The following is a 13902-nucleotide window of genomic DNA, read 5'->3' as shown; positions in this document are numbered from 1 at the left end:
GATGATGATGATGGCTGTGTGTGTGTGTGTGTGTGTGTGTGTGTGTGTGGATGATGATGATGATGGCTGTGTGTGTGTGTGTGTGTGTGTGTATGTGTGTGTGTGATGATGGCTGTGTGTGTGTGTGTGATGATGGCTGTGTGTGTGTGTGTGTGTGTGTGTATGTGTGTGTGTGATGATGGCTGTGTGTGTGTGTGTGATGATGGCTGTGTGTGTGTGTGTGTGTGTGTGTGTGTGTGTGTGTGTGTAATGATGGCTGTGTGTGTATGATGATGATGGCTGTGTGTGGATGATGATGATGATGATGGCTGTGTGTGTTGATGATGGCTGTATGTGTGTGTGTGTGTGTGTGTGTGTGTGATGATGATGGCTGTGTGTGTGTGTGATGATGATGGCTGTGTGTGGATGATGATGATGATGATGGCTGTGTGTGTTGATGGTGATGATGGCTGTATGTGTGTGTGTGTGTGTGTGATGATGATGGCTGTGTGTGTGTGATGATGATGGCTGTGTGTGTGTGTGTGTGATGATGATGGCTGTGTGTGTATGATGATGATGGCTGTGTGTGGATGATGATGATGATGATGATGATGGCTGTGTGTGTTGATGGTGATGATGGCTGTATGTGTGTGTGGATGATGATAGCTGTGTGTGTGGATGATGATGATGATGGCTGTATGTGTGTGTGGATGATGATGATGATGGCTGTATTGATGATGAGGAGGATGATGATAGCGGTGGTGGCTGTGTGTGACCGATGGTGGCTGTGTGCGACTGATGATGATGTCGGTGGTGGCTGTGTGGGACTGATGATGATGACGGCGGTGGTGGCTGTGTACGACTGATGATGGTGGTGGTGGCTGTGTGCGACTGATGATGATGATAACGGTGGTGGCTGTGTGTGACTGATGATGGTGGTGGCTGTGTGCGACTGATCATGATGACGGCAGTGGTGGCTGTGTGCGACTGATGATTCTGATAGCAGTGGTGGCTGTGTGTGACTGATGATGATGGTGGCTGTGTGCGACTGATGATGATGATGTCGGTGGTGGCTGTGTGTGACTGATGATGATGATGATGGCGGTGGTGGCTGTGTGCGGCTGATGATGATAATGGAGGTGGTGGCTGTGTGTGACTGATGATGATGATGATGGCGGTGGTGGCTGTGTGTGACTGATGATGATGGTGGCTGTGTGTGACTGATGATGATGATGTCGGTGGTGGCTGTGTGTGACTGATGATGATGGTGGCTGTGTGTGACTGATGATGATGATGTCGGTGGTGGCTGTGTGTGACTGATGATGATGATGATGGCGGTGGTGGCTGTGTGCGGCTGATGATGATAATGGAGGTGGTGGCTGTGTGTGACTGATGATGATGATGATGGCGGTGGTGGCTGTGTGTGACTGATGATGATGATGGCAGTAGTGGCTGTGTGTGACTGATGATGATGATGATGGCGGTGGTGGCTGTGTGTGACTGATGATGATGACGGAGGTGGTGGCTGTGTGCGACTGATGATGATGATGGTGGTGGTGGCTGTGTGTGACTGATGATGATGATGGCGGTGGTGGCTGTGTGTGACTGATGATGATGATGGCGGTGGTGGCTGTGTGTGACTGATGATGATGATGGCGGTAGTGGCTGTTTGTGACTAATGATGATGGTGATGGTGGCTGTGTGCGACTGATGATGATGATGATGATGATGGCAGTGGTGGCTGTGTGTGACTGATGATGGCGCTGGTGGCTGTTTGTGACTGATGATGATGATGGCGGTAGTGGCTGTGTGTGACTGATGGTGGTGGTGACTGTGTGCAACTGATGATAATGGCGGTGGTGGCGGTGTGTGACTGAAGAAGATCGTGGTGGTGGCTGTTTGTGAGTGACGATGATGATGATGACGATGGCTGTGTATGATGATGATGTTGGCTGTGTGTGTGTGTGTGTATAATGATGATGATGATTGCCATGTGTGTTTGTATGATGATGATGGTGGCTGTGTGTGCATGAAGACCGGAAAATGTTACTTTCAGTCTCAGCCTTCTTGTCGGTCTGGACAGACGCTCATCTGTTCAGAGCGATGAAGCTGAGCTGACATTGACTTTGGACTACGTCAGAGGGAAGCTTTTATTTTCTAAAAAAGATGGGAGTCCCTAAATGTGTTTTTTTGTATAATTTCTAATAAAAATATTTTTCTCTGTGTTGTGTTTTTTTACTATTTACTAAAAATTCATGGTGGTCACATCTAATTTGACATGACACCATGAATTTCGGGTTTACTAGCAGCTGAGAATACAAAGCTGGTATTAACCCCATTATTACCCAGCGTGCCACTGCCACCAGGGATGCTGGAAGAGCCAGGTAAAGCACCTGGAAATGGCGCTGTGATGAATGCGCCATTTCCAGGGGCGGTTGTGGGCTGCGGGGGGGCCCAAAATGCTTGGGCCTTACCACGCTGAGAATCCCAGCCCTCAGCTGTCTGGTTTTACCTGGCTGGTGATCAAAATATGGCGGGAGCCCACGCATTTTTTTTTTCATTATTTAATTAAAAAAAATTGGGTTTCCCTATATTTTGATTGCCAGCTAAGTAAAAGCCAGGCAGCTGGGGGTGGCAGCCCGTAGCTGTCCGCTTTATCTGCTCTGAGAATCAAAAATACTGCGCAGCTCTATGTAATTTTTTGAATGCTGTGACAGAGAATGAGTGTCTGTGCTTGGCTGTTGGAATAACCTGGAATCTGCTTATACATTTTGATGCTGATGCCAATCACAGATGCCCACTCTCTTTGACAAATAAATAATATAAAAAAATGACGTTTTGCTTCACGGTATTTTTGATTCTCAGCGCATACTAATGTAGCATTGTTATAACAGTTGAAATAATTAATTAACAATTATATTGTATTGTATTAAATTTGAAAGGAATGCGGCCCTCTGCCTTAAATTTTTTTTATGTGCGGCCCACTTACTCTGACGAGTTTGAGACCCCTGCCTTAGACCACCTCTGGGCTAAGCCAAAATACTTTCTTAGAAGCAGTAGCACAGTCTGTGTGCTTTTCTTGGCCTCTTTCATTCTGCTCCTTCCCTCCATAGAATTCAATAGGCACCTGTAATATGATCCCTCACTGAGTTAGCAGCCCAACTAGATTTGCATAAGATGGATGTGCAGACACGAGGGTCAGGGGTGTTTTCGTCCGCTGGCCTGGCTGTCATTAGAAAGACCGCATAGACCAGGGCTCATCCCACTGTATGCCCATACTCCTTCCCCGAGGGCAGAAGACAACTCAGACAATACAGGGTGAGGGTACCCCACTCCGATAAGACTTTATTGGGTTTCCAACAGATAACGGTATATAGTACATTCCCAGCAAGGACTTGAGATGGTGCAAGTGACAGAGTCTCCCCCTTCCGCTGACTTGCCAGGTATTAGAACCTCCATGACTGCAGGGCATTCAGGCCACTAACCCAGCCATCAGCACCCTGCTTTTGGCAGGCACCCACTGAGAAGAGATAGCGGCAAGCTTCGGAAGCAGACCAAGTACAGCGAGGTACATGGCCAGGTGACCGGACAGTCACAACTTGGGGTCTCAAAACAATTTTGAGGACTCAGTCTTGCATAGTGGAGCAGTTTTGTAATCCACCAGCTGAAACCATGCTCCCTAGGCTGATGTCCTGTAGAATCATCAGTGATAGGAGCAGGTCCCTTCTTATTTCCCTCAGCTCACATTTCAGGACAATGAGTCAGACAGGATTAGGGGTAAGATAATCATGGCTGTCCCCTCATTGTTTGCTAGTTCAATTTTTATCCAGATGACGTAGACTAGAACACCGCAATCCACAATCATTCAACAACTTAGCATACAAAAAGGGCACAGGACAGTCCAACATAATACAATGGCCCATGACCCTTGACTCATCAAACAAAAGGAACACTATAGGTACCGTCACACATAACGAGATCGCTAGCGAGATCGCTGCTGAGTCACGGTTTCTGTGACGCAGTAGCGATCCCGTTAGCGATCTCGTTATGTGTGACATCTACCAGTGATCAGGCCCCAGCTGTAAGGTCGCCGGTCGTTGCAGAATGGTCCAGGCCATTTTCTTCAAAGGTGATGTCCTGCTGGGAAGGACACATCGCTGTGTTTGACACTGTGTGACAGGGTCCCAGTGACTGCTGAGATCGTTATACAGGGCACTACTGCGACCTGTATCGTTCCTGCATCGCTGATAAGATCTGACTATGTGACATCTCACCAGCGACCTCCCAGCGACTTACCTGCGATTCCTATCAGGTCGCATCGTTTTCGGGATCGCTGGTAAGTCGTGTGTGACTGGGCCTTAAGTCTGGCATAATTAAGAATAGTTCCCCCCCACACAAGTGGCCAGATACTCTTTATTGACACTGAGTCATCACAATGGATTTTAAGTTTTTTTTCTGACCGAATGAGTTCAGGAGGTGGGGGTAAGAGAAGCGGTTCATAAGTGGATAAAGTATAACGTTTTTATGATAATATACATTACAAAGTTTCTCAAATTCACTTTTACTATTGATTTATGCAAAGTGGTTGAAATGACAGTGACCACTAAAAGTGATACTCATTTTTCCTAAGTAATATTTTTGTAGGTAACTAACAATTACCTTGACAAATTATTTAAAGAGAAGTACTATTATGTATAGCATTCGTGACCAACCATTAGTGGTCAACAACAGGTGGGGCCTTTTAATGTAAATACTCTGAGTACGCCAAGGGGATCATAGCCACAAGTTGTAAACCAAGACATGAGAATTGAGCATACTCTACTTTACCCATAACAACATTTCTAGATCTAGGTGGAGGTACATTTTCAGGTCTGTGATGAGGAGGCAACATTACTAATAACACTGACACAGAAAACAATATAACATGTTACATAACAGTGTAGAGCTAAGGCTAAAGGTGTAACTTAGGATATGAATAGCCTCCTGTTCTTATCCTGTTTATATCCGTAACACTTGCTGCATAAATATGTGCACACAAGACAGAGTCACTGCCAAGTTTTTCAGTCTGCTGCTGCCAGACTCACTGGGCATGTTCTGTGCCAGAGCCATGTATCTGTCAATTAGTCTCAAAGGAGGATTATAGGTACTAAAATCAGAGCAAATTGGTGTGCACAGCTTCTAAAACAGGATCGCTAAGGGCTGGTTATGGCACAAGTAACTACTGTGCTATACTCATGTATTATATATACATACACACATATATATATACACATACATATATATATATATATACACATACATACATATATATATATATATATATATATATATATATATATATATATATATACACATACATACATAATATATATCACACATACGTGTGTGTGTGCGCGCCGTATTTTTCGCTTTATAAGACGCACCCCAAATTTTGAGATAAAAAATAAAAATAAAGTCCGTCTTATACTCTGGTGTTGTCTTACCGGAGGGGGGCAGCAGTGGTGTTGAAGCGGGTCACAGGAGGCAGAGGTTCTGCTGGCACACGCGGCGGGGGTCAGTGGCGGCAGGTCCGTGGCGGCAGGTGTGGCGAGTCCGTGGCGGCAGTGGCAGGCACGGTGGGTCAGTAGTAGCAGCGGTAGCAAGTGAGTGGTGCAGCAGATCGGTGCGGTGAGTGTCCCAGTGTGTGCGTGGTCCCAGTTCAAATGATGGCGCCCGGAGCGGCGCATGCGGAGATGGAGCTCTTATCCAAGGGCTCCATCTGTGCACGCGCTGACTCCCGGAACGGCGCATGCGCAGATGGACCTCTCATCCAAGAGCTCCATCTGCGCACGCGCTGTCTCCCGGCGCCATCATTTGAAACTGGGACAGCGGACGCACTGGGAAACCTGCTGCACAGCCACCCACCCGCACAGAGAGGCAGCCAGCACCAACAGGCACCCGGCTGACGCCCGCACGCAGCCACAGGCACCCGGACGCACCAGATCGCTGCAAAGACAGGCCCCCCAGGTAAAGCTATATTCGGATTTTAAGACGCACCCCTCATTTTCCTCACACAGCACAGCCTCTATTTTGCACCCCCAACCCCATTTCATGCATCTCTGCCTTCCCTGACACTTTTCTCTCCTCGCCAAAGTAGAGAACTCCTTTAAATAGTTTTAACCTGCACAGCCCCAAGAAAGCACAGATGTAAAGATTTAATACCATGAAAAGCAACCTACCAGCCGGGAATGCCCAATCGCAATAACAAAATCAAAGAAAGGCTCCAGTCCCGCCTTCTGTGCTGGAGAATTCTCTTGTACCTTTAGAGAAAACAAAATAATTACATTAATTTACAATGTATTGTGTATAAAACAGAAAACAAACACTCCGCTTTACTTTAATGGATGAACAATTGTAATAATGACAAACAAAGATTCCAAGGTGAAGCGCCAGAATTGGTGCATCTAACGTGATTGCACCACTTCTGGGGCAGCTGTGGGCTGCTACTTTTAGGCTTGAAAGGGCCCAATAACTATGGACCTTCCCAGCCTGACAATGTCAGCCTCCAGTTGTCGGCTTTACAATTGCAGGTTATCAACAACAGGGGGCACCCTACACCGTGTTTTCTTTTTAAACTAATTTTTTTTAATCATAAAAAGATGTCCAATAAGGTCTACAGAGTGCAATTTTATTATATGTTTGTTGCTCTGTCTGTTTGTTGCTCTGTCTATTATCTAATTCTATAGATCTGACAGAAAAAAAAATAAAGAGGAGACTCTTCTTCAATGATTAATGTAAAAATCCTATATTGGTGGTACATCAATTAAAAAGGGAAATACATATTAAAACCATTTAAGAGAGAAAATAGGGGAATGTTTAGGATGTAAAAATAAAGCCCCAGGCCACAATATAAAAATATTGTTTGAATTAAACCACCACATTGGTTGTAAATATAAGATGGAAAGGTATATACACATAGGATATAAAAAACATTTAAATAACGGATGTGTGAACAATTGCTCCAAGGTGTGAAAGTATGGGAGTGTCACAAAGGGAGAACTAAGGCCCCTTTCACAGATCAGTTTTTTCCAATCAGTCACAATCCCGCCCGGCTATTCGGGTTTCCCATAGACTTAAAATTGCGCATCGAATATTCGCAAATCGTCGAATAGTGGCGACTTATTCAGCGAATATGGGCGTTACCGAATATTTGCGGCATTCGATCATCCCTAGTGATGATATCTCCCTGCTTCGCGCCGATGACTGGATGTGAGCAGATAAACAGGCAATACACCTTCATTTTCTCTGTGGCTGCATTTCCAGTAACAAGCCATGGAGAAAAAGACATGGATCGCACATCCCAAAAATACATTGATCTAAAAGCCGCTAGGCAAAAATTTAAATAGAACATGAGGTTCTTCGTTACCATTCTGATCAGACTGTATTAAGCCCACTGCCACGTCACGGCGAACCTCTAGAGTGGGTCCCTAATCTAAAGCCTTTATGGTGCGGCACTGTGCACCAACCACTGCCGCAGCGACAAAGCACCAGCAAGGCAGGCGACCTGGCGCCTCACAGCACCCATGCTGCAAGGCAAAGCCCCCAAGGCTCCAGGCCGCACTGCCCCACTGTCACGACATCACCACAACAGCGGCCACTGCACAGCACCAACACACAGTGAGAGAAGCTGCGCACTCACCTCCCACCGGCTCCCATGTGTAAACTGGGAGCAAAAAAGGATTTCCAGTAAGTTGGCTACACAGGGTTTGAGCTATTTATCTGCAGATTACCCCTATATATGGAAGGTAAATAATATGTCCAGGAATTTTACTGATTCGACTGCTGTGCAATTTGCTATTCATTCTTTTAAGCAGGAATAAGTCTACCAAAATTCTGCCAGCACGATATGTGCAGGGACTTCCTTTCCCTCCCTTTCCAATATACATTGCGTTTGCCATTGCAAAATGGTTGGAAAATCTCAATTCGCTCCTTCTCTTCCTTACTGGCATAAGCATAATAACAGTGAGGCTGACTTTCAGAAAGATACAACACCCAATAAAGTTGAGCGGATTGCTAATAATCCGGGTCCGGCGGATCAGTGGCGGATGAGAGACAGAAAGAAAAACAAAAACAAAAAAAAAAAACGAATCCGGATCGTGCACCCGGAATCCCGCGTTCCCGCGTCCGGGTCGGACCCGGATCTACCGCTGAAACCGCGCGGATCCGGATTTTTCCAGTCCGGGTCCGCTCAGCACTAACACTCACCCCACACATCCTGTAATCTGTATCTGCTGCTAGAGATGGATTGCAACTGACAACAGAAAGCAAGGCAAAAGACAGAAAACTGCCCCAAATCTAAAGGTTTTTTTTGCAGTATATTATTATGCATTACTTATATAGCGCTATCAGATTTCGTAACATTTTACAGACCTTATTTCTAGTGTAAAACACTTTGGAAAGTTGCAAAAATGTCGTAATCTTTGACGTCTTCACAGTTTCATCCAGCTCCACCAGAGTGAGCGGACCATGGGTGGGATGGAAAGTGGCAATGCTCACCAGATAAATGCATCAAACATTGTGGTGTAACTTATGCCACAAATATTACTCTAGTCCTTGACACAATCCAGTGTAAGATGCATCCAATTCATTAAGCGATAAGCACCTTTTAATGAATTAGTTGCATCTTATTCTTTCACACCTATCATTAATACTGCTGTATGAAACACCAGCTTTAAAGGGAATTTGTCACTAGGTTTTTGCCTAATCAGAAAGCAGCATAGTGTGTAGGGGCAGAGATCGTAATTCCAGCGGTGTGTCACTTACTGGGCTTCTTAGGGGTACTTCTCACATAGCGAGATCGCTAAAGAGATCGCTGCTGAGTCACGTTTTTTGTGACGCAGCAGTGACCTCATTAGCGATCTCGCTGTGTGTGACACTGAGCAGCGATCTGGCCCCTGCTGTGAAATCGCTGATCGTTACACACAGTGCTGGTTCATTTTTTGGACGTTGCTCTCCCGCTGTGAAGCACACATCGCTGTGTGTGACAGCGAGAGAGCAACGATCTGAATGTGCAGGAAGCAGGGAGCCGGCATCTGACAGCCTGCGGTAAGCTGTAACCAAGGTAAATATCGGGTAACCAAGTGAAGTGCTTTGCTTGGTTACGCGATATTTACCTTAGTTACTAGCGTCCGCCGCTCTCAGGCTGCCAGTGCCGGCTCTCGGCTCCTTGCACACGTAGCCGGAGTACATATCGGGTAAATAAGCAAAGCAGTTTGCTTATTAACCCGATGTGTACTCTGGCTACGAGCGCAGGGAGCCAGCGCTAAGCAGTGTGCGCTGGTAACCAAGGTAAATATTGGGTAACCAAGCGCTTAGTTACCCGATATTTATCTTAGTTACCAAGCGCAGCATCGCTTCCACGCGTCGCTGGGGGCTGGTCACTGGTGAGATCTGCCTGATTGACAGCTCACCAGCAAACCATATAGCGACACACCAGCGATCCTGACCAGGTCAGCTCGCTCGTGGGATCGCTGGAGCGTCGCTAAAAAGTGTGACGGTACCCTAAGTGTAGGTTTGATAAAATCACTGATTAATCAACAGTAGAATATCATTGCAGGACTACGTGGTGTGCTGCCAGGTAGTCCAGCATATTCATGATCTCTGTATAACTGCTAGATCTGCAGCAGAGAAAACACTGATTTTATCAAAATGACAGCAAACAGCTCAGTAAGTGACATTGCTGGAATCAGGGTCTCTGTCTCTACATTATGCAGCTCTCAGATGGGGAAGCAAAAACCTTGTGTCAGATTCCCTTTAAAGAGTCCGGCTTTTAGTGACTGGCATTTAAAAAGGGTTTTTTTTTTGGGGAGTAAGACTATATAATGAATAAGTGATTTGCAGATTGCCTATGTAGCACAACGTTTATCATATGAAATACAGAGGTCTTTAATTACGAGGCTCATTTAATGATCCACCTCTTCGCCCCCAATAAAGAATCCCTATTTTTTTTCTCTCTCACAGATCTGATATGAATCATTGTGATCACTCTGATAATTGTTAGGTGCAGATACGTTTTTAGACAGAAGTGCAGATAAGAGGCGTAGTAACATCTAAGGCTGCTTTCACACATCCAGAAACTGATCCAGCGCCGGATCCGTTTAATTCCCCATTGACTTGTATTAGCGCTGGACTGTGCCGGATGGCCTTGCGATGCATGCAGCGAAATTTCTTTGTCCGGCTGCCGGAAAGGACGCAAACGTTTTTTGTCTCCGGCAAAAAAACGGACCACGTCGGATGCGGCATGTTGTATAATGGAAGCCTATGGACGCCGGATCCATCGTCATCCGGCATATGATGGAATCCAATGACGGATCCGTTTTTTTGAACTGAGCATGCTTAGTATCACAACGGATCCGTCAAAAAACGGAAGGAACGCATGGAAAAAACTGATGCAACGGATCTGTTTTTCCGCCGGATCCGTTGCATCAGTTTTTTTGCCGGATCGTGCCTGATGTGTGAAAGAAGCCTAAGCAGCAGATACTTGCGGGGCTGAGGACATTGCCTTCAGCATCACCATCCAAGAATTAATTACAGGAACATAATGCGGTTATTGACTTATCTCATTAAACACACACTGGACATTAAAAATAGAAAGGGAAAAAGTCCAGAGACTTGAGACATGTGTTGTGCTGGCGGCTGGACAGCTGACAGCTCCTGAAGGTTCAGAGTAAACAAGGTCACTGCGGAGCTGACATTACTAACAGGCCGGGACCGCCAGCACCGTCATCATCCTCAAGAGGACCTTTACTGGGCTTATGTGGGGACATTAATTAGTGCTAAATACAATGATACTTTTTGCAGTATTTCTGAGACGCTGTTTAGGCTGCTTTCACACTACATGTTTTTTTTTTTTTAACATGCGACATGAACGTTTTTTTGCTGTAAAAACGGATCCTGCTTTTACAGCAAAAAAACGCATGCAAACGTCTGTGTTATTTTGCAGGATCCGGCCACTTGAAGTTCATGGGCGGGCATTGGAGTCATGTGAGGGGAACTGAATGTGAGACTGGGAGCCGGCATCTGCGGACGCTGGTAACCAAGGTAAGCATCGGGTAACTAAGCGAAATGCTTTGCTTGGATACCCGATATTTACCTTAGTTATGAGCGTCCGTAGCTGCTAGGAGCCGGGCTGCCTGCTCCCTGCACACGTAACCAAGGTAAACGAGTAACTAAGCAAAGCTCTTTGCTTGGTTACCCGATATTTACCTTGGTTATTGAGCGTCTGCCACTCTCAGGCGGGGGAGAGAGGGACTAATCACGCCAGGCTGGTTTCTGGGCATGCTCAGTAGAGCAAGCAGGATCCTGTATCAGCATGCCAGCGTTCACATGCGTTTGCGTGCTGTTTAGTCAGGATCCAGTGAAAAACAGTAGCGTTTTTGAAAAAAGTTAAAAAACTGAAAGTCGCTGGATCCTCACTATAACGCACGCAAACGCAGGCGAATGCATGTTGACTCGAGTCCATTGCAAATGCATTAAAATGAAAACGCATTTGCACTGGATCTGTTTTTGCGTTAAAAAAAGTTCATGACACATGTTAAAAAAAACGTAGTGTGAAAGCAGCCTGAGATGTGAACAAAAGGTAAAATGACAGCGACTGGTAAAGAAACCCAAAGGATCCCACTTTAATCAATAGGGTCTGCTGGGGACTGGAAAGTCGCAGGTAACATACACTGCTCAAATCCAACCAGGCAGTAGAAGACTTGCTCTCGTTTCTCTAGCATTTCATCTCAAGCAGGGGCGGCTGTCAATCACTGCATGGAGAAGGTGGGGACAGCCCTCCGGACCCAATCTGGGAGAAAAAAAGAGTCCACTAGCCACTATGTACACACAGTGGCACAACGTGAGTTTCCATCTCTCACGGCAAAGCAAATAATGCACCTCCTAACCCTGGAAACCGATTACACGCAGTCAAAAGATATCAACTTCCCTGCAAACAACAGGCCCTGATGAAACTACAGTAAATGTAACTATACGTCATAAGTCGTGGAGGGGTTAAATACATGTGGTCTAAGGGGGGGGGGGATTATTTATGGTGAGTGCCAAGCTGGCGTAAGAAGACTTATAGGCCATGCAATGCTCCTCTGTGAATTTAAAAATGCCAATGTCTCAATCAGAGCACGTGCTGCGTCCAGCAGCATTTTATTGAAGCCCAGAAGAATGGACTTGGACTTAAAGGGAACCTGTCATCAGAAATTTAGCTATAAAGCTAAAAGTTTCCCCCTCTGCAGCTCCTGGGCTGCATTCTAGGAAGCTTCCTATAGTTTTTGTGGCCCCTTTTATTCCAAAATACTTTATAAACGTGTACCTTTTCTTATGCAAATTTCTTTAATCGTCCATGGGGGCGGGCTGCCTGATGTACGTTGCTGTCCTCCTGCCGATTTACGCCGCCCCCGAACGCTGAATTTCAAACCTCAGGACGCTGCCCCTGGGCACCCGTGGTCCCGCGCATGCGCTGTGCTACTGTAGCGGTGCCGTGCACTGCGTGCACGTGTGACCGCTGGTGACGCTTTGCGCGGGCACCGACTGCTCCGTCCGCTCCTCCCATCTATTTCCTGCTGCTGAGCAGGATGGGAAGGAGGTGACGTCCAGTCATCTGGCCAGCGAGCAGAACGCTGGAGGAATAGGCGAAAGTGCGGTCACGAGGTTATGGGCGGCACTTGCTGATGACACTCACAGCGCCGCCCATAACCTTGTGCCCGCGCAAAGCGTCACTAGCGGTCACACGTGCATGCAGTGCACAGCACCGCTACAGTAGCACAGCGCATGCGCGGGACCACGGGCGCCCAGGGGCGGCGTCCTGAGGTTTGAAATTCAGCGTTCGAGGCGGCGTAAATCGGCAGGAGGACAGCAACGTACATCAGGCAGCCCGCCCCCATGGAAGATTTAAGAAATTTGCATACGAAAAAGGTACAAGTTTATAAAGTATTTATTTTGGAATAAAAGGGGCCACAAAAACTATAGGAAGCTTTCTAGAATGCAGCCCAGGAGCTGCAGAGGGGGGAACTTTTAGCTTTATAGCTAAATTTCTGATGACAGGTTCCCTTTAAACTGTGAATGCGCCTCCAACACCAGTGACAGAAAATTTAAAAAAAAAAGCGGGTCACTGAAGAATCAGTGACTAGAGAGGAGCGGACCCGTGGAAGTTGGGGCTCACTGGGTTGAGCCGGACTGTACACAAAGTTCAGTTCTGGCGCCAAACTTGACCTGAACTTGATGCCACAGCCCGCACCCCATTGGAAGCCACTGATTGAGCAGTTCAGCTCTCCAACAGCATACAGCCAGAGATGAGCAGAACACTTTTTGTTTTTGATGTTTTTACCCCAGTGAGAGGCATTCAGACACTGCAAGCGGCCCTCACCAGGCAGAGCACCGAGCGGACCCGAGCACAGCGATGCTTGATCCAGTGCTTTGCATACATACAGTACCTTAACGCGGACCCTGTTTTGGTTTTTTTTTTAAGTCCATGTTTGATACGGATCCCAAACTTTACAGTTGAGGTTCACTCATCTCCATCAGTGACCTGTTATAGAAACAAAAGAGGCAGGTGGAGGGGCCGGAGCAGAAATAACCCAAGTCCCACCCCTGTGCGCTGAAATATCATTACATGAAAGCTTCAAATCCTGATTAAACAAAAAACAGATTAAATTTATACAGATTGGATTTTTTCACCAAAAGGTATAAATTTAATCAGTTAACAGCAGCATTAAGGCCACGTTTTTCCTTTATAGCCAAATGCTGCTGACAGCTTCCCCTTAAATCATGTTTTATATTATATACAATTTTAAAGAAATGTACTTTTTTTTTTTTAAATTAAGACATTAATATGTTTTTGGTTGTTTTTTTTTTTAAGGTTGTTCCAAAATTTTTTTCCGGTGGCACATTCCC

The 13902-nt window shown here is 46.1% G+C and overlaps 1 protein-coding gene across 1 annotated transcript in view; it reads right to left on the bottom strand.

Annotated features, from left to right (window-relative positions):
• The window catches only part of GORASP1 (golgi reassembly stacking protein 1), a 71915-nt gene that overhangs the window by 31961 nt on the left and 26052 nt on the right, over window positions 1–13902 (bottom strand). Inside the window, exon 2 of the mRNA XM_075315407.1 lies at window positions 6198–6278. Within this exon, the coding sequence (XP_075171522.1) occupies window positions 6198–6278 (81 nt within the window). The remainder of the gene's footprint in view (window positions 1–6197; window positions 6279–13902) is intronic.

Source organism: Anomaloglossus baeobatrachus, chromosome 6 (genome assembly GCF_048569485.1).
Source record: "Anomaloglossus baeobatrachus isolate aAnoBae1 chromosome 6, aAnoBae1.hap1, whole genome shotgun sequence".
Classification (NCBI taxonomy): Eukaryota; Metazoa; Chordata; class Amphibia; order Anura; family Aromobatidae; genus Anomaloglossus; species Anomaloglossus baeobatrachus.
This window is presented reverse-complemented; position numbering and strand designations above follow the sequence as displayed.